Genomic DNA, 26,433 nt, shown 5'->3' on the forward strand with positions numbered 1-26,433 from the left:
AACCTGTCCCCAGGCCCGGGCAGCGCCCAGTGGCACAGCCACAGCCACAGCCCCGGCCGGAGCTGCGGGCCCGGAGCGCGGCCCGGCGCCCCTCCCGCTGCCCGCGGCGGGCAGGCCGTGCCCCCCGCCCGCCGGTCGCCATGGCGACCCCTCCTCCCGCCCGCCCGCCCGCCTCCCTCCCGCGGGGCCGCTCCCGCCGCAGGGCCCGGCCCGGCTCCGCTCTGCCCCCGGCTCCTCCAGCCCCAGCGCCGGGAAGGGAAGGGAATCCCTGCGCTCCCGCGGGCAGGGCTCGGCCCGCCCCAGCCCCGCTGCGCCAGCGGGGCCTGCCCGCGGTGGGAGAGGAGGAGGAGGAGGAGGAGGAGGAGGAGGGACTCCGCAGCGGCAACAACTGACGTGTCCCCGCCATGGAGCTCGGCGTGATTCATCAGCGGCGGCGCGGTGACAGCGGCGTGCCCGGCTCCGCTCCCGCATAGGCACCGCCACCGCGGGGACAGCCCGCGCCGCTCCGCCGCCTCCTCCGCCCCCTCCGCCTCCTCTCCCCTTCCCCGCGGTTAGGTGAGGATCCCGGGGGCGGCAAGATGGAAGAAATCCTGCGAAAGCTGCAGAAGGAGGCGTCGGGGAGCAAGCACAGGGCCATCAAGGAGAGCTGCACCTGGGCCATCGGTAAGGGGCGCGGGGAGCGCAGCGGGGCAGGAGGCGCCCATGGAGAGGTTTTGTAACGGAGGGGGCAGGGAGACCTCAACAAACTTGTTGTGCGCCGGCCGCCGAGCCCCGCTGAGCGGCGGGGAAGGGAGCGGGGCACCGGGGCCGTTCAGAACGCCCGGGAGCCCCGCGCTGCTGGAGGGGCCGGGCACCTGCTGCCCGTCCCGGGGAGCACCCGCCTCTCCCGGCTCCCACCGCCTGGACCTGCCCCCTGCCTCCTGCGAGGCACATACACGGGTGTCGGTAGCTGTCACTTTCCGTCTATGTTCTGTGGGTGCTGTCTTTTCCTTTAAAGGCCCCCTCCCTCCCTTAAATCATCCTAAAAAACATGTGGAACACCTTTTACGCCGGCTTATGTTCGGGAATCTATTTCAAAAGCTAGAAGTTTTGTTTTGCTGGGTTACGTGAGCTCTTTTATCCTTGCGATATAGTGATCGGTGTAACGAGTTAATCTGTCAAGGGAGTATAAGCTTATGTACGTTTTAGCATCCACACATTTTCAGAGATTGTTTGTGGCTTGAAGTGTTTTTTTGACACTAACAACCTGGAATACTGATCATCAAGACCCATAATTTAAATCAGTGTAAGTAGGATAGTTTCATTTGCGTTTAATTTTTGGTTTTCATCCATACGTATCCACAACATTCTGTGGCATCTCAGACCTGTTGCTGTCTCATTACTGGCCTTTCATCTTGATGTTGCATGGGTTGCTTCATTAATTGCCTGTTAGTGTTGCACAGCAGCCATGCGAGTATCCTCTGTACTGTTCCAGTTTTAGTGGATGTGCTGCCGAAGTGCTGATAAGCGAAAAGGAAAAGGTGGTATTTGATGCCTTCCCGTCGGGCATGCAATGTCCTGACAGATTTATGCAAAGCTTTGGCAACTCAGAGCAGCAGTGGTTGTTGTTCTGTCAGCTGGAGTAGGTGTAAACTTTAGGATTGTTGGCGTGGAGACTGCAGCCAGGTGTATTAGCTGTGGTTGAACTCAGAAGTTTCTTTTAAAAGCCCTGTCGTTTCCTTTAATTATACAGAAACCTTGGAGTCTCCCGATGCTGCTATCAAGATACCTCCATATCAGCTGAGGTAAGAACATTGAACTGGAGTTCTGTAGAGCTTGTGAGTATTAGTAAAATTTAAGTAAAAATTTTGAATTCAAAGTGAGGTAGACAGAGGAGTGGGCTGCATCTATGTGATTTGTATAGTTTGTAGATACACCTATCTAGGCTGGTAGTAGTAGATAATTTTCTGATGAGCCCTCAGCCTTTGGCCCTGAATGAATTTTAAAGAAATGTGTTAAAATGGGCATAAGTATGTGTGGTGGTGACATTGGTTAGAAAGGAGAGCTCTCTTATGGTCTAAAGAGTTTTCCTGATAATTCCATCTTTCAGTATAAGCAATGATGCTTCTTAGTTCTTCTCAGTGTGCTTGTGTTCTTTTAAATCTAAATCAGGTTTTGTTACTAAAAATAAATATTCTAGAAACTAAAAAGTTATATCATCATATAGCTAGGACAGTGACTAGGAGCTAAACTAATACAGTTTATATGCCTACTTCTCCCTTTAGCTTGCTAGATTATCTTGAGTGAGTCTTCTTCCTTCTTTCCATTTGTACACATATAAAGTGGGAGAGGTGGCATGGCCCAGATTTGTCAAGATGTTTAAAATCTCATTTTGGAAATTGTCATTGTTATGGAGTAGGTAAATAAGCAAAATTATTCACTGTCCTTTCTGACAGAACCATTAGGAATCATTAGGAATTATTCCCTGCTGCTCCTTTCGTATATGCATTGCAAGGAAAGTTAGGGGTTGGATAGCTAGTTATTCCAGAGCAGCCACCAGACAGGGAAAGAATAGGAGCAGTTCTCTAAAATCCTGTCAGTTGCAGACCACAAGAGGCCTCAAATCAAATGGAGGATGGATGTAGCACAGGTCTGACATGACCAGTGCCAGACACAATGCATTTCCAGCACAGGATGGAAACAGCTAGATGACTAATTCTCAGTAGGCCCATTAGAATTATGTTTACTTGACACTGTGGCTGGAGAAAACTTGGCTCTTCACCTTCCCATTTATCAGCCTCTATCTTTAATATGGTACATGGTCTCTGCCTTTAAGTGGTATTGTCATTCCCTATGAATGTTAGCTAGCTGTTACTACATTCCTTCTTTTTTCACTTGCCTACTGCCTCTTTACAGAGAGCCCTTTCTTTCTTCTTCCTCCAGTGTTCTTAACGATGTATTTGTTTAGTTGGGGTGTTTTTTCCACTGTAAATCCCAATCTTTTTAAATAAAACTGATACCTTTGCAGGTGTAGCTATGATTAAATAAGCTCTTAATGTTGGATTTGTCAGTAGCAATGCACTCATTTTTACTTGATATTTTGGAAAAAAGGTGCACAAGGGGATTTGGACAAAGGCTTTTGTTGTGGGGTCCTTGGTAAGGCTCAGCCACACAGCCTTAGATAGTGTAGGAGCTGTTGCTAAACTTGCCCTTCACTCTCTGATAACAAGCTACTTCCAGGTTCCAGATCAGCACACTGGGCCACATTTTGGGCTGGAGTCCACCTGCACAACGTGCAAATGAGATAAAAGTTCTTTGCTTGGTGTTTGTTAAAAAGCAGCACCATGATGGCTTGGTTCCTAATGCTGGAAAAGAACAGTCTTGAAAGTAGAGCAATGGCTGGGACCAGAAATGCAGCCAAGATACAGGATGGACATGTCCTGGCTGTGCCTCTTTTCTGCTTTCATCTTACATCAGATGCAGGTTGTATCAGCTGCTCTAACACAGAGCAGCCTCTGGCTGCTCATCCAGTTGGAATCTTAATCTGCACTTCACACTTAGGTTCTTTTCTTTCTAGAACTGGAGAATGAAGGCTGCTCACAAGAATGAGAATGTGTAAACTGTATATTGACTTCTTTTTTATTTATAAAATAAAAAGCCATTTTCTGCTTCTGTCACCCCAGTTCTGGATGAGTTGGGGTTCTTCGTGAAGTTGTCTTTTGTAAAATTGTGGCCCTAGTCTGAGAGTGGGGAGGACAAGGTATCTCTGCCTTCCTCAGACTGTGACCATTTGAGTTCAAGGGATTTTTGACATGTATTATATCAGCTACATACTTCCCACCCCTGTAGTATTGGGGTAGATGACTTCTGTGTTCTGTCTTGTTTCTAATGTATCCATAGTTTCATCTTGTGTTACTGAACATGAGGCAGACCATATTACAGTTGCCTGATGTCTGCAGTTAATTGGAGGCTTCAGCTGTAGCATTTGCGTGGGAGCTGTTTCCAGCAGTTGTCTGGTAGCAGTTTAGACAGCACATGCCTGCTGTGTTTGGGAGCACCTTTTGTCCCAAGGGAGTCCCAGTGACTGGCCATCCAGGCTGGAATGTAATTCTTTAATTAGTTTGATAGAGATCTGTTGGATATATCTTCAGGGAGCTAGATGAGAGTATTTTGCTGTTAAACTTCCTTTGATGTTAATTGGACTTATGAATCAAAATCCCTGTTAATGACTTTGCATATTGATTCTAGTGAGTGGCATTATTTAAATGTCTCACTTCCTAAAGAAATACAAATCTCCAACAAATACAGAGTCTCCCACGGAGTCTTGTCAGCTTTGCCTTGAGATAGGAGTATGTGTGTGATTTTTCAGTACTTTTAACTTATGGTCAGAGTATTGGGCAAGGGTGTGAGATAGTAACAAAGATGAAAGTGGATCAAGATGGAAATGGCCGTAAGTTGGTTCAAGGCTTTGCTGTAGATGTTCCATGAATTCTTGAGAAGGAGAGTCACATAACCCATTGGCAACTGGCCTCTTGTTATCTGTCTAGTACAATGATATTGGTCTCTGAATATGAGTTCTGAAGATTGGATATATACTAAGTGCTTAAGGAGGCTGGGTGGCTGACTTATAAATAATGAATTAGATAAGAGAAATTGATGTGCTCGTGTTTTAATTGAGGAATTGATCACATGGAAAATAGCTTAAGAGACCTTAATGTTGTCTGCCAACAAACAGTTGTTTGCTACTCAGCTGGGCTATATTCACTTCAGTATTTTCAGGATGGCAAATTCTCCCCTAAGGCCAGCACTGTACACTGAACAAGGCTCTCTTCTTGGCTTGTTGTGATGTTAGAGGCTGAAATATGAGCTATAAAAGGTAACTGAACAGACACAAGAAAATGAGCTTTGAAAAGAATGTTTGATTGGAGCAGTTTAATACTCAGGAGGATTATCTACATATCAGAGAATAAAATAAGTGGCTAGACAGCAGTTGCTAGTCACATACTGCTTTGAAAAAACTTGGGATTGCCAGAGTTTCTTGGAATGCATCATAATCATTAAGTCATGCCTTATAGGCTATGTAAAACCCAGTGACTTGCTAGCACAGACTTTTCTGGAAAGAAGAGGTTGGTTGGAACTTCTGAAGGGGCTTTCTTTTAGGAAAAAATGCCAATTGGGTTTGCATGGCCAGATTTTGGTAGCAGGGGTGCTACAGGGATGGCTTCTGTGAGAAGCTGCCAGAAGCTTCCCTCATGCCCAGAAGAGCCAATGCCAGCTGGCTTCAAGACAGAAGTGCCCCATGCCAAATCTGGGCCAGTCAGAAATGGTGGCAACTCCTCTGTGATAATATATTTAAGAAGAAGAAAAAACGTTGTTTGGCAGATGTGATTGCTTCCAGAGAAGAGTGGGGTGAGAATATGTGAGAGGAACAACTCTGCAGACACCAAGATCAGTGAAGGAGGAGGAGGTGCTCCAGGTGCCTGAACTCAGATTCCCCAGAATCTGCCCGTGGTGCAGAGCAGGGAGAAGCAGCTGTGCCCCTGCAGCCCACAGAGGTTCTATGGGGGCACAGAGATCCACCTGCAGGCTGTGAGAGAGACTCACACTGGAGCAGGTGGATGCCTGGGAGGAGGCTGGGAGCCCGTGGGAGGTCCATGCTGGAGCAGGTTTCCTGATAAGACTTGCATCCTTGTGGAGGACTCATGTTGACGCAGGCTGTGACTTCTTTCCCTAAGCAGTGGCAGGAACAAGGTGCGATGAACTGACCATAACCCACATTCCCTGCCTCTCTGTGTCTCTCGGTGGGAAGAGGGAGGAGTGGGGGGCGGGGGGGGAGGTGTTTAGGTCTTATTTTATTTCTCATTATCCTGCTCTGGTTTTGGTAATAATAAATGGAATTAGTATCTCTAATTTGAGTCAGTTTTGCCTGTGGCGGTATCTGAAGAGTGATCTCTCTCTGTCCCTATCTCAAACCATGAACCTTTCATTGTATTTTCTCTCCCCTGTCCAGTTGTGGAGAGGAATGACAGAGTGGCTTTGGTGGGAGCCTGGCATCCAGTCAGTCAACTGACTAAAAAATCCCTCTTATATTTTGCACTGGCCTTTTAAAAGTGATCAGTATTTCAGGGGATTACAGCTGGAAAGTCAGAAGTCAGTGAGGAACAGGGTCCTGTGTAATAACCAGTTCATGTCCATTCTGTCTCCTCCTGCTTCTGTCCCAGTACTAATCATGTTGGTGCTAGCTTTTGAGGGCAGTTTGTGTAGTTTTTTTGTAGTTATGGACATTTGGGGATGAGGACATTTGGGTGTGAAAGTGGTAGTTCTACTCTTTGTTTTTCCTTTTTTTTTGTATCTCTAGATTAGCATCTGCCATACTTCTTGAGAAGTATGCAGTTTATAATCTCTTAAATAAAACAACATGCTCACTCATTTTACCTTACATGTGCTCAACCAATAATAAAAGCGGTAATTGTGATGTGATCATCACCAAACAAACAATGCTATAGAGACTTTCAATCCACTTAGCTTTGCAGGTAATTCATTCACTTACAGAATCTTGAGTCTTGGGATGCATTTCATCTTCTCCATTGTGAAGAAATATCTCTATTGTGATTTCATTGTTTTTCTCTTCTCCCATATTTTTAATTTTGTTCATATTTTCTATTAGTTTCTTTCTTCTGGGAGAGTGGCTAGGAAAGCTGATACATAGTAGATCCCCTGAACAGAAGTAAGGAGTGGGGAATAGTTGTCTGTGAAGGTTTTTTTCTGGGAGGTGGTTTTAGTATGTCTCTCTCTATTTTACTCTTTCTCTTTTTTTAAAACAATTTGTTTCCTGCTCTTGCTGCCACAACCACCTGGCATTGTGCTCCTGTGCTTTCTTCCTGGATGTGACTGTTGGATGTGACTCATGCTGCTCAGCCATTACGTGGTCACTATCTGCCATTCAGGAAGTGAATTATGAGTTCCCTGGAAGGCAGCTGGCCGAGAAGAGATTCTAGTGACAGTGTGGATTACTGACCTGCATCTTCAGTGCTGGCAGTGTACAGCCTGGATCCAGACTTCTGGGGGGCCCTTATGTAGTCCATTTGGTGTTTTGGATGGTGTTTATGCACTGCTCTTGATATAAAAATTTTGGATTTTTGGTTCTAATATTGAGGAGTAGATGAGGAAATGAAATTAGTGTTTAGAAAGGCAATGTGCCAATGATACAGTATTTGGATCAATCTGCATGTTTAATCTGGGATATGTAAGTGGCCCTATTTCTTGTCTAATGGGCAGGTATTTTTATCTCAGCAAAACTTTGCATGTATTCTGGGACCCCAAAAGATGGTAGTGTTGGGGAGGAAAGGGATATGTAGGGTCAGCCTCAGGAGTCCCTGAGAACCTGTTAGCTGGGGTTGTGGCTAGAATGTATCGGGCAAAGTTTAGCATTGTTATGAAAAAAGACACATAGTTTCTATTACTCTTACTGTGAGTTTGAGTGAGGTTTTTCCTTTTGGTATTAGTGGATTTTTTTAAAGAGCAATGCTTGCTCTTTCTGAAGCTAACTTTCTGCCTTTCCTGATGTTCTTTGTATTAGTGAACCATAATAATCACCACTGCCTTGGGTCTTTGTTCCTTCTATAGACTCTTCTAAACATTCATTCTACTTTTGTGACAAAAGCCACAGTGAACTAGTTTTGCCTGGGCTGAAGTTAATTTTCTTCATAGGGGCTGGTAGAATGAGAGTAGGGAGCAGCTGAGTGGGGCTGGGGGTGAGAACAGCCATAGTTTTAACTGTTTGACTTCTAGCAACAAATGCATCTGAAATACTGACCTTCACTTTCAGTGCTTGCAGAAGAGAAGAAATGAGAACATCATGAGGCTTTTGATAATTGCCTGAGAGAATGAAATATGTCTGGGGGCGAGAAGAGGGGTGGCACTGAAACTGAGAGGACTGTTTTCCTGCTAAATGGTGCTTTAGTCTGCTCTGGTCTTCGTGTGATGCTGTGCAAGTCATGAGTTTTCTTTGTTTTGAAAATGAAGGGGTGAGTGGGAATAATGAAAGTATTTTTTCACATTTCCTTTATTTACATTCCATGAAAAGTAACAAAGCTGCAGGAAGTTCACTACCTTTCATTTTCTTGAATGTTTGTTTGCTTAAGAAACTGAACATGCTGAAGTGCAGTGAGTATAAAATTACGTAATGCATTGCAAACACGGGGATATTTTTAGCATCCATCTCTTAGGTCTGTCAAGATTTAGCACTGAACTGCTGTGAAAGTTGAATGGCATCGCAGATTACAGCACTGACCTTCAAAATGTAACTAGTAATGAACAGAAATATACCTCGTTCTCCCATTGCTTCATCTGATTTCTGTAACTCACAGCTGCAGTGGAGAAAATAAGGTGATTTGCAGGATGTCCATGTGGTAGTACCTCTGTGTCTCTTTTTCTGTTCCCTCAGCCCTACCTTCTCCCAGCATTGTTAAACTTCTCTTGATGGAAGCTTTATTCTCATAAAACACTTTATTTGTTATTTTGTACTTAAAATTTGAAACAAAAATTCTTTAACTAGACAGATCTTTAGCTTCCCCTCCAGACTTACCAAACATATGGAAAAGAGGTTTCATGGAATAGTTTGATAAGCTTTCAAAATTGTAGGCTGAGCAAGTCCAGCTTGTCACCTCATCTTCATACTCTAATTCAAATAATAATCAACAAAATCACCTAAAGGCTACAGATTGCTTTATAATTAAGACCTGGAGAGGTTTTCATGTGTCATCAAGTTCCTTAAGAGCAGAGTTTTTAAGTGACTATGATACTTTGTGCACAAAGGGCAAATACCTCTGGGGGTGGATGTTCCAGGAAGAGCAGTGATAGCATATCAGAGAGAGATTACACTAGAGCTTTGGAGACTGGAAGCATCTGATTATTATTTTGGCCTTGTCCATCATATTTTAATATTGTGTAGAATCTTTTGCTGTCTCTCTTCCTCTCCCTGCAAGTAAAGGTACGCCTTGTGCTTATGACTTTTTTTTGTTGTTGTTCCGTTTTGTTTCCATCTTGACAACAAGTTCCTATCTAGGAACTTCGTGTTTCTGTTAAAATCAAGATGTTATTAGCTAGTGTAGCAAGGAGGCAAATGACCTCAGAAATGCTCTCCAGCTGAGTGACTGTGCTGAGCTACTTAATTACAATTGTATGAATTCTGTGGTCTTGGCTGCACTGGGTTGGCTGGAAGATTAAATTGCTCACATTTGCCTTTCCCATGAGTAGAGCTATGCTGCTTCTGTAGTGGCAAATTCATTTATCTTAGAAAGGAAGTAAATAAAAAAGATTATAAATACCATTATTGTCACTTCTTTAATATCAAACAGTTTTAAATTGCAATCTTACTCAAGATTCCAGGTTGAAAAAAGAATTATTAAAGTTCTAGCTAGGAAACTGTGAAATTACATTTAGGCATTATTTTGCACTTCTTTTCCCCTGTGTCATTAAACATACTCTGATAAGCAACTCATATTTCCCTGCATAGACAAGCTTATTTAACTGTTGGATGAAGACTGTGTCTGGGTTTGAAAAGCAAAAGGATTGGTGGGAAGAGGGAATACATGAAAAAAAGAGGAAGGAAAAATTAAATACTGAGTTGGATGTAACTCTGAGAGAGAGCTGATCTCTCAGCAGCTGAGGTGAGAAAATCGGATGTGGAAAGAAAAGGAGCACTAACCTTAAGTCAGAGGAGAAAAAGCCTTTCCATTGTAACTGGATAAAAGCAAAGAGTTTTGTGCTCTGTAGGAAGGAAAAGAATGAGATTTAAAAAAAAAATAAGATGCAAGTGGTGAGGCAGAAAAATGAAAATGCCTTCAGCCAGAAATTACAATTTCTTTAGTTATTAGTAAAGGTGGGAGCTCACCTGATTTGTGCAAATATATGAGGCAAATCTCATGATATGGGAAACATGCCCACAAGTGTTTCTATGCTTGTGGGTAATTGGAGTAAAATCCGGGCCCTGTTAATGCAAGTCAGCATTTACATCTACATAGTTTGGCAACATCCCCCCAAATGTTTTATTTTTCTAGGACCTGTAAATTCAACACTGAATGCTTGTTCATTCTTACATAGCATGGTAGCACCAAAGTTGCCTAACAGTGTGTGATCATCTTGTAGTGGCACAGTGTGATAAAGATAATTTGTTGTTTTTTCTTGAAAAGGAAGATTCTAACTGGAAGGCTTCAGATTTTGTCTCTTATCCTCTTGCTCTACTATGTCTCTAAGTACTATTGATGTACTCGCATAGAAGTACAAATTTTAGTGCTGGAGGGGTCTGTTGTAATCATCTGGTTTAAGTTGCTTCATTGTGAAGGTGGGAGAACTTACTCTATATTTATATACTGTGGATTCCAAACCTCTCTCCAACCTTAGCTTGACTGTAATTCTCTTTGTAAGTGTAAGATCATACTTCTGCAGTAATCATTTCTCTAGAGTGTGAGTAAGGACTTAAATCTTCCTTCTTCTTGAAGAGCTGTTACTTGAAAAATGATGCATTCATTCCGCGATCTTTGTCCAGGTTTTAAATACTTCCATTATGCGTAAACTTGTTGATGGAAACTTATCAACATTCTCTAAACCAGTACAGGAAAAAAGATTGATGTTTCTATTTTTATATGTACATGTGTTCATAAATACACTAGAATTTGTTTTATGTAAATTAAATCATTCCTTTTTGTGCAAGGACAGTGTTTGCTTCTGTTTGGTTTACTTAAGGATAGCAGCTGTGGGTACTTGCAGAATTCTGAGAATTCATCTCTACCAATTATTTTCTCATCATGGGCCAACTCTTCTGCCTGAGTAAATGATGCTAGTAATATTGCACTGTCCTACTCTGTTCTTTTTAAGCAGCCAAGACAGAGAAAATCTTTTCAATCATTGGTTACTCAGACTAAAAAATGTCAGACTTTGGCTATGACTGTTATCCTGCCTAATAAACAGTGTATCAGAAAATGGCAACAGTGATGAATAAAATTCTTATCTGTTCTTTGACTGGGCTGTGAATTATTCTATGGAATGCAAACTGCATGCTGATAAGGCCTTGAGGTTCTGAATTTTGCTTCTCCAATGTAATTTTCAGCAGGAAGATAATGCAGAGAGCTGTCTTATTTTTAATCTTTAATTTTCAGAAATGGGATTAAAAATAATAAGATTATCACCATTTGCATGAGGGGAAAAATGTTTCATTTATCATGCCCCATTCCCTAAGTCAAGGAGGGGAAGATGGGCTGTGAGATTGTTACAGGTACTAACAACAGGGAGTTAAGATTAGGCAATTTCCTATCTTCATTACAGTTTTTATCATGAGAGTGAATTAATGACCCATTATTCTTTTCTCACTAAAGGCTTTTTTGTCATTGCAATGAGAATAGAAAGATTTTTATGATCTCTCTACTTAAAATAGTAATTTGTCTTGCTCTGACCTTTCTGGCAATCTGTTTTGACTGACCTGCCATAGCATCCTTTATTCCAGACCTGCAGGGAAAGAGGTGAGATGATAGGTTGACAAGCCACAGCAAGCTTGGACAACTAGAAAGGTCATTGTAGCCTAGTGTGCTGAATATAAGGGCTGTGTATGTTCTCATCACTCATTCTGCAGTTGGCAAAGTTGACACTCATGGAGTGGGGTAGCTCAGGAGGGACAGCTTGTGCTCTGGGAGGTACTGGCCCTGGATTATGCACTTGGTTCTGTCACTGCTCTGGCAGGTAGCTTCCTCTCTTCCAAGTCAAAGGTGTTCTCTTCCTTTCATTCTCCATCTGTGTTGTACTTGATGTGTTTCAATCAGGGTTAAGTTGGTATTTGTGCCTCAAACTACATGTATATATGTCCACACCAGCATGCAACAGTATGGATACTTAAAGAGTTATAGTGTGAAACTACTTTCTGTACATTATGTAAGTGGAGAATGTTCTTAAACATATTTTGAAGTGTATTGTTGTCCATCAGCTTATTCTGAGAACTTCCTTTATGTAAGATGTCTTACATGTGTAGTACTACAAAACCTGCGTGAATTGTCACTTAACCTTACAGAGCTCAGACAGTGCAGTAAACAATGAAATCCTGTGGTGGGGGTCTGCTCAAAACAGAGTGGAATTATTATGGCGCTGCACGGTGTAAGAGGAAACCTCATTCCCTTACTTCACACTCAAATCCATTGAGGTAATTTGGATCTGCATTCCCTATTTTGCAGCCTTATTGAACCAAACTCTTAAGACCTTAGAAGGGCCTGTGTTAATTTACACGATTCTCTCCTTTTCTGCCTGAGGATTATCTGTCTTGTCCTTCATGTTCTCATGCTATCAGATGAAGCATTTAAATGGCATGTTGAACTGAAGGGTGAAAGGTGCTCAAGCTAATCAAACTTTGTAAGATATCTCTGCAGGTGTTTCTTAGCTGTAGCATGGAAATGCTATAGGCTTAATTGACTGAGTGTGTAACAAGAATAGGAAATGACACAATGGCAATTCATTTTCTCCAAGAATACAGTGGGAACACAGTCTGCAGCAACCTTAATTAGATTTTCAGTTAAACATTTTTAGCAAGGATGGGAAGTTCAGCTAATTGAATCTGTTCTAATTTCCATCCTCCCGTTTGTCATTTTTTGCTTTTCTTTTTGGGACATGTATCAAAGCTCTCATTGTTCTCTGCTCATTGCAGTATGTGATGACAGATGGCAGGCAACATGCTGATGTGCGGGGTAGCTACACATAAGCCATAGGAGCTCCCACCTGTCTTCATTATCATGAAACTGAACTGGATCCACTCCAGTGGCTTATGACTTTCTTCGTTTACCCCTCTCCTTCCATTTTAATGTGAGAATAAAATCATTCTGTAGTAATAATGCCCAAAGTGTTTATATGCTGCTGCAAAAATCTGTAGAAAGTCTAAAAAAAATGTGATGTTCTGCCCAGAAGAGAGGCAGGTCCAAATAACCATCAATTTTTAGTATCCTTCAGTTAGTACTGTACACTGTAATAATCTTTTTCCCTCTTTTTTTCCTGTTTGTGTCTGGCTGATGGAGTACCAGTTAATGCACAGGTACCTTGTTTTGGCACCTGTTGATCTGCTGATTTCAAATGCAAGTTCTCCTCACTTTAACAGAGGGAGTATAACTAAGTCACAATGTAAAAGCACTTAAAGGTTCTTTCTGGATTAGAGATGTAAAGAAATATGCCAGCTTTCTTTAGAGGGTAAAAGTGCTTCACAGAATTGTGAAATTATCTTTGGCTGCTATATGCAAGCGTAATTTTTCTGAAACTGATACAGATCTTTTGGAATGTTACTTGAATAACAATTTTAGTTCCATTTTTACCTCTCACTTTTTTTTAAAATTTTCCCTAGGGAGAAGTGTCTCCTTCCTCTTCAACTGGCTCTGGAATCCAAGAGCATGAAGCTGGCCCAACAGGCTCTAGCAGGGATGCAGGTATGGGTTTAGAGTGGGAGTGTGTTGGTGGGCAGTGGGTGTCATGAAAATCTGGGCTTTTCTTTTGAAAAATACTACAGAAAAAGCATCTGTCCTCAGATGAACCTAACAATAATGTTCACATTTCTGTTCAGAAGTTAGGATGCATGTAAAAGCTGGTGATTTTGTAGAAGCTAAAAATGTTTTGCAGATAGGTGGGAGGTCCTGGATTTTAGCATTGAAATGTAGATGTGCTCTTCCTTGTGGGCCCTGTGCTACTCCCAGAAAAGTTTGTCACTGCTAAGCATCTTAGAAATTAAGCTGAGACTTGCTGTTTTCTTTGATTAGAAAAGAGGACAGCAGTGCTTGGAAGGTGGAGAGGTTAATAGAGGATCTGGAACCGTGTTTTTTATCTGTGGGCACTTTTCTGGGTTTTTTGTACACTGAAAACAGTAGAAACAGCATCTGATTTGAAAGTCTATGAAATTGCAAAAGAAAACAGCAGTGCAGCACAAGCAACAAAAAGACTCTCCTGGGTTTGACAGTATAAAAACTAAAGCGGTTTACTGTTTTTTTAATTGGAAAAGTGAGTACAAGTCAGTAAATGCTTATCACTAGTGGAATGCTAGTTGTGGAAAAGGCTGGCACACTGCTAGGGTGTAAAGTCCGTTTTCCAAAAAAGAATTTTTTCCCTTAGAGGGCCAGAATGAAGTTGTTCTGGGAACATAAGGATGTAAGTGAATTGCTCAAATTCACTTAATCTAGTATATGAGGTGTCAGACACTTGGTTAGAGAGTCCCCCATATTGGGGCACAGTGTGGTTGTAGAAGGGAAGGGCTGGTAAGATAACAAAGGGAGTGGAGCATCTCTCTTATGAGGAAGGGCTGAGAGCTGGGACTGTTTAGACTGGAAAAGAGGTGCCTCCAGGGCTGGAGACACCACAGCCTCTCTGGACAACCTGTGCTTGAGCATCCTTATGGTAAATTCTTTCCTGGTGTTCAGAGGAAACCTTCTGTGTTTCAGTTTGTGCCCAGAGCTTCTTGTCCTGTCAGTGGGCACTGCTGAAAAGTTCCTGTCTGTTCTCTTTGCAAACACCCTTCAGATATTTATATATGGTGGTGAGATCCTCCGTGAGCCTTCTCTTCTCCAGTCTAAACAGTCCCAGCTCTCAGCTTTTCCTCATAAGAGATGCTCCAGTCCCTTTGTCATCTTAGCAGACCTTCCCTGGACTCACTCCCACAGCTCCATATCTCCCATCCTGGACTAAACATTCTTCTTTATATGGAAAACCTCATTATTTTCATCAGACTGTACAGTGCTCAAACACTTGATATTCTGGTATGGGGAAATGCTTTGAAACATTGTGAGTTAAACCCTGTCTGGCGGTTCAGCTTTACCCACTCACTCTTTCCCTCTGAGAGGTATGGGACAGAGAATCAAAAGGGTAAAAGTGAGGACAACTGTGGGCTAAGACAAAATTTAATAGTGAAAGCAAAGCTGCATATGCAAATAAAAGAATATGTAGAATTCATTCATCATTTCCCATGGAGCAGCAGGTGTTCAGCCATCTCTTGGAAAGCAGAGCTCCATCATGTTGCAACAGTTATGTTGGAAGACAAATGCCTTAACTCTGAATGTCTGTATGTCCTCCACTTCTTCCTTCTTTGTCCAGGTTGTTGTTGCTGAACACAGTGTTATATTGTTTGGGATATCTCATTGGTCACATTGGGGTCTGCTGTCCCAGCTGTGTCCCCTTCCAAACTCTCTGCACACCCAGCCTACTTGCTGGGGAACCAGTGTGAGAAACAGGCAGCCTTGGTGCTGCCTAAGCTCTGCTCAGCAATAGCAAAATGTGGGTGTTTTATCAGTGCTGTTTTGGTCGCTCTTTGAGCACTCTTTGAGCTCCTATGAAGAAAATTAACACTATCCCAACTAAAACCAGTACAAGCATAGAAAATAAGAAGTAGGAGTGAACCAGTGAAATATGCTGCAAGGTTGAAGCTGAGGATGAGCATCAGTACAAAAGTAATGCAGATGTAGAGAGGGAAGTGGGCTGCTCAGAGTCTCTACTAGGACAGAACAAGGTTCATTTTCCTGAGTCTAAGACAAGCTAGTTTTGCTTTGTTGTGGGATCTTCTGAGAAGACAGGAGCTGGGAAAAAACTTGTGTGGATACATCTCCTGCAGGATGCCTGACACTAATAAGAGACACCCATGAAGATGGTTATAAACTATATGGAAGAGGTATTTTTGGTAGAACTCCAAGGAAATAATGCCATTGAGGATGTCAGGAGATAGTTTCTGAGATACTGGGCAAAGTAAATCTCATCAGTCTGAAATATTCAGTCTGAAGTTCAGTCAGTCTGTATTGAATTCAGTTCAACCAACCCAATGTCAGGACAAGGAATTTTGGTATCACCTCAGCTTGGGTTGGTTTCTATGTGTGTCTGTGTTGGTCATTTGTTAACTGTACTCTTCATCTGAGGACTTGATTGTATCCATTAATGGTCAACTTCTGTATGACACAAAACACATCTTGCCAGGGATCAGAAGTGCCACCTCCACAGCACTTGTGCTCTGTAAACTATTGGAGTAATTGGGACAGTAGGTGGCTGTCTCCTGTTGGGCAGGAGATCTGATAGCACTAGTTTAATGCCAGAATACTAGCCTGAGTGGGTTGGGGTTTTTCTAATTTGTTGTTATTGTTTTGATGTTCTGAGAGGCTGCAAAGGTTCCAGTCTCTCCCAGCTTCTAAAATACTGAGAGGTTTTGCTGAGGACATTATTTGAAGTGATTTATCAGTTACTGTTCAGTCACTGAGGGAGTGGGATGGACAAAGATGATACTGGAATGTCAGCTGACATGACACAGATGCCCCACTTTTGCTGTTTTTCTTGTATTTTATATTACTTGATTAATTTGAAAATTTTACACAGAAAGCCTAACCACCATAGTACCAAGCGCTAATAGGTTTAGGTGCAGTACTTTGCAGAGCAGCTTTTGTCTCAACATGTACATTGCCATTTTTTCTCTGCAGAAGCTGCTGTCTGATGAGAGGTTTGTATCCGTGGAAACAGACTCAGATGAGAAGCAGTTGCTTAATCAGATGCTGAATGCTGTCAAAGTGACTCCTTCGCTCAATGAAGACCTGCAAGTTGAAGTGATGAAGGTTAGTGTTTCACACATGTCAGTGCTTGCAACAGAGGCTGAATAACTGAATGCTAGGGTTAGCAAATAAAATGGCTGTTGCCTTGAAAATCTTCATTTTAGGACAGTATTTGATTTCCTTTTCCCACTGGCAGATGTCAGTTGTTTTCATTTCTATTTTGTGTTTCCTTGGATTAAATAGGAGATAGTTTACATTAAGATTCAGAATACTGATGGTTCCAGTTTTAGCAAACTAAAGCAGGACAATCAGTTTCCTCCATGGGAGAGGACAGAAATTGACTTGTAGATCTGGAAGTTTGATATTGAGCTTTAGTGGTCATGAGGTGGACTGTGCACACTTGTAATTTTGTATTGTGTGTGCATAGGTGCTGGGTAATTTGTTAGTTGTATTTTCTCTTTGTAAAATTCTAATGATGGAGCATGATTTGTTTAGGCATCAAAATGTCCCTGGACCAGTGCATAAGAAAAATTACTGGTTTGTATACTCTGTCAGAGCTTCCATTTCTAGGAATATTCTAGCAATCTCCTGTGTGCATGCTAGGAAGCTCAGCTGCCAGGAGGTACTGTTTTGGCGGGGAGGCGATGCCAAAATTCCTTGCCCTGTGATTGTGCTGGTTCAATGACTTAGAAGTCACTTTTCTATATCAGTATTGGCAATACCTGTATTATTTGTACAAAGCAAGGTGATGGTGGATGGTTTTCAGATGTTTGGGTGTAAACTTGTGCTGCAGGTTTTGTGGTGCTATAGCTGGTCATTGGCTGAAACCATTTTGGAACAAACCTGGTGGTCCTTTTTGCGTGTTCATTATACCTAGTGCTGATTGATATATTTGGATCTATTCCTTGACCATCCTTTATTTCAAAATGCATAGATTAATTAATTTGTTCCTTCCGTGTGACATTTTGAATCTAATAAGTATATGTTATCCACTCTGAAACTGCAGTCTGTGAGCTGTACTCTTTACCACTGGAGGTGGAATATGCACACAGTGTCAGAATATGCAGAGGGGTGAACCTAGCAACAAAAAAAGAGAATAGTATTTGTGTGGACTGTTACCTGTTTTATGGCAGCAGGCTTCTGCCCGAGGCTTGACTGATGACACCTTGATCTGCATTCCTAACCCAGCACACCTCCTTCCTGCCTCTTTTGTCTCTACAGAGGGAAAGGGGAAGAATTAAGTACTTGCAATACTGAACCAACAGGTCCCTCTTGGAATGCAGTGATTTTTTGCAAGTTGCTTTTTTTACATTCTTGGGTGTTACAGATTCAGAATCTGCATGCACAGTTTCTTTGAAAGCCTTAATGTACATCTGCGAGGCAAAGCCTCCACACTAAGAAGAATGTGAACACTGTATTTTGCTACAGTTCTGAGTAAATATCTTCTCAAGTTGTCTTGACATGTGAGAAGCAAAAATAATTTCAAAACATCAAACCACAGAAAAACCAAGCCAAAACCTTGTATTTATGTATGCTTTTTTTTTTTTTTTTAATTAGAAAAACGTGTTCAGTTCCAGTTTAAGTGCAAAAGAGAAAAGAGAACGTAGTTTTAATTTCACTGAGTGAAATTTTGATGTGTGACTCCTTTTCTGAGCAAAATGCATGTATGGTAAAAATCAGGCTACAACATCTACTTTACATTCTGAGAACAAAGCAAAGTTCTATTTTGACTTAAATATTTCAAGAGACCAGAGGGCCAAAACATATTGTTATCAGGACAGTTAAAACTCAGATGCATTAGATCTGAGTCTTGCCTGACAGTCAAATCAAGCATACAACTCTCTAGACTGTAACTTGAAGGCTGCAGATGCCATTGGGACACTTAAAAATGTTGTTAGGCAACCCAGGCCTGATGGTTGGCTAAAGCCCTTGCAGGGGGAAGAGGGAGATTTCTAGCAGCTGGTCTCAGCAATGTGTTTATGTCCCTGAATCTGCTAAAATGTGTCCTCAAGACAGCTTATGATTGTGTATTAGACTGTGTTATTCCATCTGGAGGAGATAAAATACATCTTTATCTAGTGCAGATAGGTATTACACACGAGTGTGAGCAGGTTTGTGTAAAACTATCATCTGTGGTGGCAGCCTGGTTCTTTGTGACTCACTGCACAGTTGCACCAGTCTCACAGGTATTAAGAATGTAACCACCAAAGATTACACAAAAGCTTTTAGTCAAGTAAAATCAGTGTGAAAGTAGACATGCAGGAGTACAGAATTCACAGTAAGTTGCTGGCATGTAAGCTCCTAAATCACCTACATGTGTTTGGGGTTTTTTTAATTTCTATCCAAAGTATCTCCTGCTGTTCCCAGTAAGAGTGTACCAGAAATTTATACTTCACATACTATCAAAAGAAAATGTCTTGGATTATTTATGTATTACACATGGAAGTGTGAAGGGATCTGATTAGCTGAGGATAGCATTCTGTAATTCTGATGCTTTTTACATTCAGATGACTGCATGTTGGAATTGGCAATGAAAGGAAGAACACAGGAAAGAGGTGCAAGGGCAATTAGTTGCCTTGCTTCACAGACTTTTGGAGCATGTCAAGTATTGTGAAGGGCTTTCCTTAGACAGGAATGGTATGAGTAGCCGTAATGGTTGCTGTAAATAAATGGAGAGGAGTGCTAGCTGGTGTCACGTCGGTGTCGCGACCTCAGAACCACCAGCTGGGGGTGGCAAATGAAAAAGAGATGGGAACGATGGAGTAGCCTGGAAAAGTAAACTTTAATAATGAGCTAAACAATAAAGGCCATAGAGGACAATCTCCAAAGACATAACAATAGGGTAAGCTTAACCATATATAAGGTTACATCTGAGGGCAGGGAACCAATCATCAATGTGAACTCAAAAATAACCTTATATAGCAAGTGTTACAAACCAGTAATAGACAAGAACGAGAAACATTGCCTAACATGGAATCACCTAATCAACATGACTACTCCCATAATCCTGTTCTTCTCACCAAAACCTAGCTAGATGTTTTCTCTCTCAACATCCTGCTTCCCACGGCCTTAAGTTGATGTCTCCTGCATGACCAGTTGAGGCTAGCCCACTGTCTATCCCAGCCAGCCTGACTTCCACAACCTGGATCTCTTCTGGAACTGAGAAAAGCAAACAAATGGGGCCTCTGTTGTAAAAATGGAAGGGCTTTGACTAATTTGTGGCTAGGTACCAAATCCTCATGATTTTTAAGGGTGAGTGTCATGGAATGCTCTGAGGATTGCTAGATTGAAGGATCACAAAACCAGCACTCTGATAGCATTCAGACTTAAAGGCCAGGGCTGAGGACTGTGCAGGAGTGCATCCTGGGCAGCCAGGGAAGATTTATACTGCCCAAATGCAACTGTCAAGATGAACTCAAAGCCTTCCCCTCTCACATTATCTCTCTATTCTGTGCTAGCTGAGGTACCTCTTACCTTTGCATAAACTTGGCTTGACTGACTGCTTCTTCTGAATACCAGTTGGGGATTGTGCCTTTCTATTTAGGTTTTTCATGTAGAGTGGTTATATGGGGAAATTTCTCCATTGAATTTCCAGAATAGAAGTGATACTCTGAAGTCCTTGTTTATTTTTCTTGCAGGACACCCTTATAATTGCTAAGCACTGGGTAATTCTTACACCAACAGCACTTTTATGCCCAAAAAAGGCAGTCGTCTTTTCAGTGAGGAACGGGGAAAGGCTGTGGTTTCTCTTTGACATGAATGGACATGAATAACAAACACAGGTCTACTAACTGGATTTGATTTCCCACATATCAAAGCAAGCTGTCTGGGCGGATAAATTTTGCGTTCAGACTTGTATGTTATTTAACTGCTAAGCCAAGTATTTCTTTAGAATATCTCAATTACTGCCCATTCCGTGTATTGTCTTTATCTCTGATGTATTTTATGGTAGAGATTCACTGGTATTTTCACAGCAGGGACTAAAGTGAGGTTATTTAGGTGCTTTAATTTATATTAAAAGATACCAAGGAACCAGATAATTCAGAAAGTGTGACTAGAGGGAATAGTGTATCTGACACAAGGCTACTTTAGTATTCATCTTTGCTATTGTCATCCTTGTTGCTATAAGACTGTAAAGCCTTCTGTGTTACCAGCTTGTGTTTTACTATGTTCAACTGGCTGTATCAGTCAAAAGCAAAAAATCACACAATCATACAGTACCTTGCTGATGGTTTTGTTATACATCAATAATTTCAGTTTCAAATGGAATAATTAAATATTTACACTTTTGTATTTTCTATAGAATATTCATGTAGGAGGGAAGAGATATATTCACTAATCAAATGCGATGTTTTATCAGTGAGATACCAAGGTGATTCACTGCTCTATTTCTGCAGCTGCAGATGCATAGAAAAAATCAGCTGGACAGTAATTTAGCACTTTCCTTGGATGAACACAATCATGCAGTGGGGCTGGCCCAGAAGTGGGAAAAATTTTGTTGTGTGATGTGGTGCTATGTTATAATTGAGTGAAATGCAAGGGTGTATCTCACATTGAGGAGTGGGGACATTTTGTTGGTGTTAAGTGCTAGACTAACAAGCTACAGATAGTCTGCAGCAGAAAGGAGACATATTCTGGAGTAAAAATTAATACTCACTTTTGAGTTCATTTGTGGAATCAGGGGATCCTGATTTTTTTTTTTCCTCCTGGCTTGATACTTTTAAATTCTGGCTTCAGATGTTTTTAAAATGGCTGAAGTACTTCTACTTTGTAAAATTACACCTTTGCTTGGAGGAATACATATAGTATTGACAAAAGCACTGTCAAATATTGTCAGATCAGCAGTGGAAAAGGAACCGGGGAATCTATCTATAGCTGAACCTCTGGATTGCAATCACTTCAAACCTCAGCAATTCTGTGATATTTACTTTCTCTCTTTGGTTTTTGGTAATTTTTCATCACTAGTCCTGACCCTAAAATGCTGTCCCTCCAGGAAAGGCTCCTGGAAGAACTACATCTAGGCTTTGAGTGTAACTGTGGCACCCAAGCAGCTGAAACCAAATATTGAGGAAGTTGGAAGTATGGAAGGAATACTAAACAGCAGGGACACTTGGGGTGTTTTTCTTCTTCTTCTTTTTTTTTTCTTTTTCTTTTATTCTCATGCATTTTTTAGTCACTTTCATTTATGAGTTGACCACCTTCTTAATAATGCCATACTTTTATCTGACTGTGATAACATTATTCTCAGATAACAACAAAAAATGTTTCATGAAGAATTGCAAATTACTACATGAGTCCTCACACAGAAACAAGTTCTCCAGATAAACAAGATACACTAATGTAATGGGTACTGAAGTAAGAAAGTTGCTCTTAAGACAAAGGTGTGATTGATCATGTAAAATTTCTCTTTCTACTGCATTTTTTTGTTTTCTTCAGTCACAGAGACAGCCTTGTCCTGTAATTCAGTGCATTTCAGTTCAGTCTGTGTTCAGATTTCCCAGGAAATTTAGAGCTTGCAGGACAGAAATTTTCAAGCAAGAAGAGAATAATGACCTCTTGTGAAATGAACTCAAGTTTTTAGATTTGATGTTTTTCCAAATACTTTTTCTTTATTTCACTGTTCTAATTAATGGTGATACACCGGACACATTATGAATATGTACTGTGTTTCTGTCAGTGAAGATTCCAAGCTTTATTTCTTCTTACATCTGAGAAGACTTCACACAGTTGAGTTGCAGTTACCTTAGTTGTGCTGGTTTTTGAATAGACTTGAGGATTGCTTTGAAACCCAAAAATAGTCTTCCAAAGCAGCTTTAGAGGGAAGACTCTTCTAGTTTCCATTATTTACCTATTACCCATAGTGAACAGCAGTTTCATTTAGGAAAGATTAGTTCATTTCCGGTAATTCCAGCTTGCATTTATTTGTGGATTAGGTGTTTTTCTTGTTGATGGGCAAATTTTTTATGATTTTTCTTCTGTAGGCTTTCAGTGAGGAGTCAGCCAGACGTCTTTTTCATCTGTGAATGACGTTTAATGAACCCTTGCTAAATCTGCTGTGTCAAGGCAATCTCTTCTCTTTGTCTTTTCACTGATCCATTAATACAGCATTTGGGAACTCTCCAGTAATAATACTAAACAGCTCTTTTTGTGATTTCAGTTTTCATTTTGGATATATTCAGAACTGAGATCTGACTTAGAGTTCTGTGGTAAAACTGTTTGTGTAAGGACAGATTGTCTTTAGGTTGGGTATTAACTGTTCTTTCCAAGATTGCTACCGTAAGGCTTTAAAGGTGCAAAGTGATTCTTTGAGTGCTAAGAGTCATCTCCTAGTTTTTATTAATTTGCAATCTGTAGTAACTAATTAAATTGTTAGGGCTCCAGTTACAGTGTCAAATTAGTCACTTGAGAAGGTCACTATTGAAAGTCTACAAGGAATTGGGGAGAAAGTTTAGCGACAATTTTTTTTTTTTGCTTTAGTTTTTATAACAATTATAGTTGACCTGTTTGAGGGTCTGTACCACCATATTGTTACAGGTTCAGGGAGGTAGTCCTGATCTAGTGCAAATATTGAATGAAGCTGGGCTGTGCTTGACCAACTAAGCAAAACTTACGGTTAATTATTTCAGAAAACTTGTCAGGAACTTTGTTGCTGTTGAGCAGGTCTTTGGTCCTCCAAGACAGAGAACAACTCATGTATTTGAAAAGGGTCTCTGAAGTGTTTGATCCAAAATATTGACATAACACAACTGTACAATCACAGTCTCTGTGGATGATTATATTCTACACCATTTTCTTGAATATTAATAAATGAGATAATCACTCATGAGCTCTCTCAGATATATATCTTCTCATTGTTTTAAGATTAATGTTTATGAAATCTATTTTTCCACATACAATGTGTTTATGCTTAGTGGAATATAATTTACAACTGTTCTGCTTTGTCTTGAACTGTAAAATCAAATGGAGGACTAAAACAACTTGCATTTAAAGGTATGTGTAAACTATATTATTCCCTGCCTCTTTGAGGCACAGCATATATAATAGTTCTATATAGAAATAAAGACAGTGATCAGTGCCTATTAAAAAGAAGAATTCATTGGCGCAGCAGTAAAAATATAACTTCTCAGTGGTGATGAAGAGGAGAGACTGTCATTATCAGGATGAGAAACAGCAACCCGATTGTTGGTACTTGCTGTTTATCTATGCATTTTAATTAATATGGAATTTGGGAACAAGAGACTGTTTTTTCCTCTCATTATATTTTTGCACTGCATTGTTGCATACATTTTTCAATATCCCTTGCAATGTAAATTGCAGTCCAGTCATCTTCTGAGCAGAGACAGACTATGCTTTGAATAAAATAAAAATAAAAACAATTATGCAACTTCAGTTGTAGGCTTTAATTCAGAACTGGCTTAAAATTCCTATTAAAGAGAAAAAAATTAAAATGCTGAAAATTTGTAGAAGAAAGATTTGCCTGAAGGTAGTTCTTGTAACAGTGGTGCCTGATAGGAGCTGTCATAAGCAATAAGTCCCTTTTGTCCAATCCATAATTCAGAGGTGTATTAGCATTTCATCTGTTAAAGAGGGGATTCTGTAAAGACTTGCAGAGTATCATGCAAATAAGATTTTTTTTTTCTAAGATCAGTCCTGCTGAGAAAGCTATATAGAGTTCTTAGTGCTTAGCCTTTTCATAAGTTAAATTTTTGTAATGTAGGCCAACTACAAATCGAGACCCTCTTGGGTTTGCTTGTCTCATTTTACTTCTTTCTGGTTATTTTTAAAAGCCATTTTATTCATGTGCTCAGTTATGAGTAACCAGGTTAATTCCAATGGATTGAATGACCTACCTTGTGTGCTTCAAGATAAGCTTATCCTTTCCTGAGTTAATTAGAACTATGGTAAGTGCCTAGTACTGTGATTAAAGAACTCCTCTGGTTCTTAGATGCCTGGTCATTGTAGCCAAAACCAGTCTTGAATTAAATAGCAGAGCTTTCTCCTTAAGGAATCCAAAAGAATGACAGTGGTAATGGCCTGAATGTGGCCAAATGGATGCTGGATGTTAGCTGCCTAAACCAGTCAGTAGTGAACGCAGTATCTCAATAATCAAACCTCTTTCCAGGATCTGTGGCTTTTCTTCACTACTTTTTTGTGCTTGAATTCTATTCCTGAACAACCTCTGTGGGTTTGGTCAGATGTGTAATTTCGAAAATCTAAGCAGAGGGTTGGTCAGCTTAAAAGATTTGCAGGACAGAAAAGTAGGCTTAGTTTCTTGCCTGAAGAAATCCTAGTGCAAAAATTTTAGCTGTCTCAGAGCTGTGAAAAGGTGTTTTCAGATAGAAAACATGCTCGTTCTGTCACATTGGAACTGTAACATTTGGTGTGGCACAATCAAAATGATTGGCATCGACCAAAAAGTAGCAAGAGTCCCTAGCTCTGTAAAGTGTAATTTCACACCTATTCAGTGTGGAAGTACAAGTTCTCAGAGTTTTTTTAGTCTGACATGCATACCAAGAATCTGGAGTTCACTTAACCAATAAGAAAATGAATTGCAAAGACATTATTTGATCAGAACCCCAAATATAGAAATCCTTTGACTTTCACATATGGCTTTTTAGTCTTTTGCCTCCTGCCAGACATTAATGCTTACTGTTGGTGACAGTGCCAAGTTCTGCCAGCCAAAGTGGCCACACAACAGTGACATGAAAGGGTCACTTGCCATAGCTTTTGCATGCAATTTCACTCACACTGCAGATGTGCCAGAGCTGTGAACAGATGCACCCAGTTTAGACCTTCTCTGCTTATGAGCATCCCATGATTAAGGCTGCTGCAACTATAGCTGTTAGCACCATCTGGTCCTGGGGCAGCTGAGGAGAGAACTTGTGTCCCAACATGCTGTTCTGAAAATGCCAGCCAGCTCCTTGGGCCCTCTACCCTTGGAGCTCCTCATGTCTCTTGTGAGAGAGGAAAAAGATACAGAAACCATGTGACATAGTGGTTGGTGATGCAACCACAAAACCAGTTTATCTGGCTTTTTAATATCATTTTCCTGAACGCAGGTCAGGATATGGTCTGGGATTAGGTAAAATCCTCTGGCCGGCCAGACAGCTTGTGGGCCACCACTTCTTAGGTTGTCTTCAGGCTAGCTTCTTGCCAATTAATCTAGGGACTTAAAAGAGTAATTTTAAATCAGCTGTTGTAAAGTATATTGCCATGCAGAACATTTCCCTGTTACAGTTTCACATTATCTGAGAGCAAGTGAGTTATCTTCCCTCTCCCCTGCCCGGAAAATTCTCTTGTCAAGAATGAATGTCAGAATTTTCCACGAAGGGGAGGCACCAGTTCTTTTTTAACAGCTCTGGCTCTACTTACATCCATATGTTGGCATCCTTATGAATAATTTTGGTAATTGATGCATGAAACTTCATTTTTATTTGAGAACTCTTTAAGCTTTTTGTTGGTATTTTCCAGTTTGGTATTTGTCCTTTTTCACTTTTGTTTTACTCAGATTTGTATATTATAATGCGTGTATTATAAAGTAATGCAGTATACCTAAATAGGATGTAACCTGTGAAGGGGGAAGTGTTATCCTAGTACTGCTAGTCAGCCTGTTTCTTTGTTTTTCCCTGCCTTTAATTGTTGAAATTCTGAAGATAAAAGCCCCTGTCAGAGTGTTGACAAAAACTGTTAAGTATCTTTTAAGATTTGAATAATTTCTTTCACTTCTGCAACTGTACTACATAATAAGAAGTTTCACTTGGTTTCATACCACCATAAATAGTGTTCAGCATCAGTTCCATTTTAATCCAGTGAACTAAATGGGCATTGTCTTCTCAGAGCACTCAGCACGTCGTTACTGATGATGTGTGAGGTTCTCCTGTACCAGATACATTCCTTGTGTCTGAAACGCTGATGC

At 40.9% G+C, this 26,433-nt stretch overlaps 1 protein-coding gene across 1 annotated transcript in view; it reads left to right on the forward strand.

Annotated features, from left to right (window-relative positions):
- Positions 1 to 578: 578 nt before the first annotated feature.
- The window catches only part of ARFGEF3 (ARFGEF family member 3), a gene marked incomplete at its 5' end in the record, with an annotated part of 85,933 nt that continues 60,078 nt past the window's right edge, over positions 579 to 26,433 (forward strand). Inside the window, 4 exons of the mRNA XM_083856873.1 lie at positions 579 to 663; positions 1,733 to 1,784; positions 13,352 to 13,433; positions 16,449 to 16,580. Coding sequence (XP_083712999.1) covers positions 579 to 663; positions 1,733 to 1,784; positions 13,352 to 13,433; positions 16,449 to 16,580 — 351 coding nt within the window. The remainder of the gene's footprint in view (positions 664 to 1,732; positions 1,785 to 13,351; positions 13,434 to 16,448; positions 16,581 to 26,433) is intronic.

This window comes from Zosterops lateralis, assembly GCF_965231275.1.
Source record: "Zosterops lateralis genome assembly, chromosome: 3".
NCBI classification, from domain to species: Eukaryota; Metazoa; Chordata; class Aves; order Passeriformes; family Zosteropidae; genus Zosterops; species Zosterops lateralis.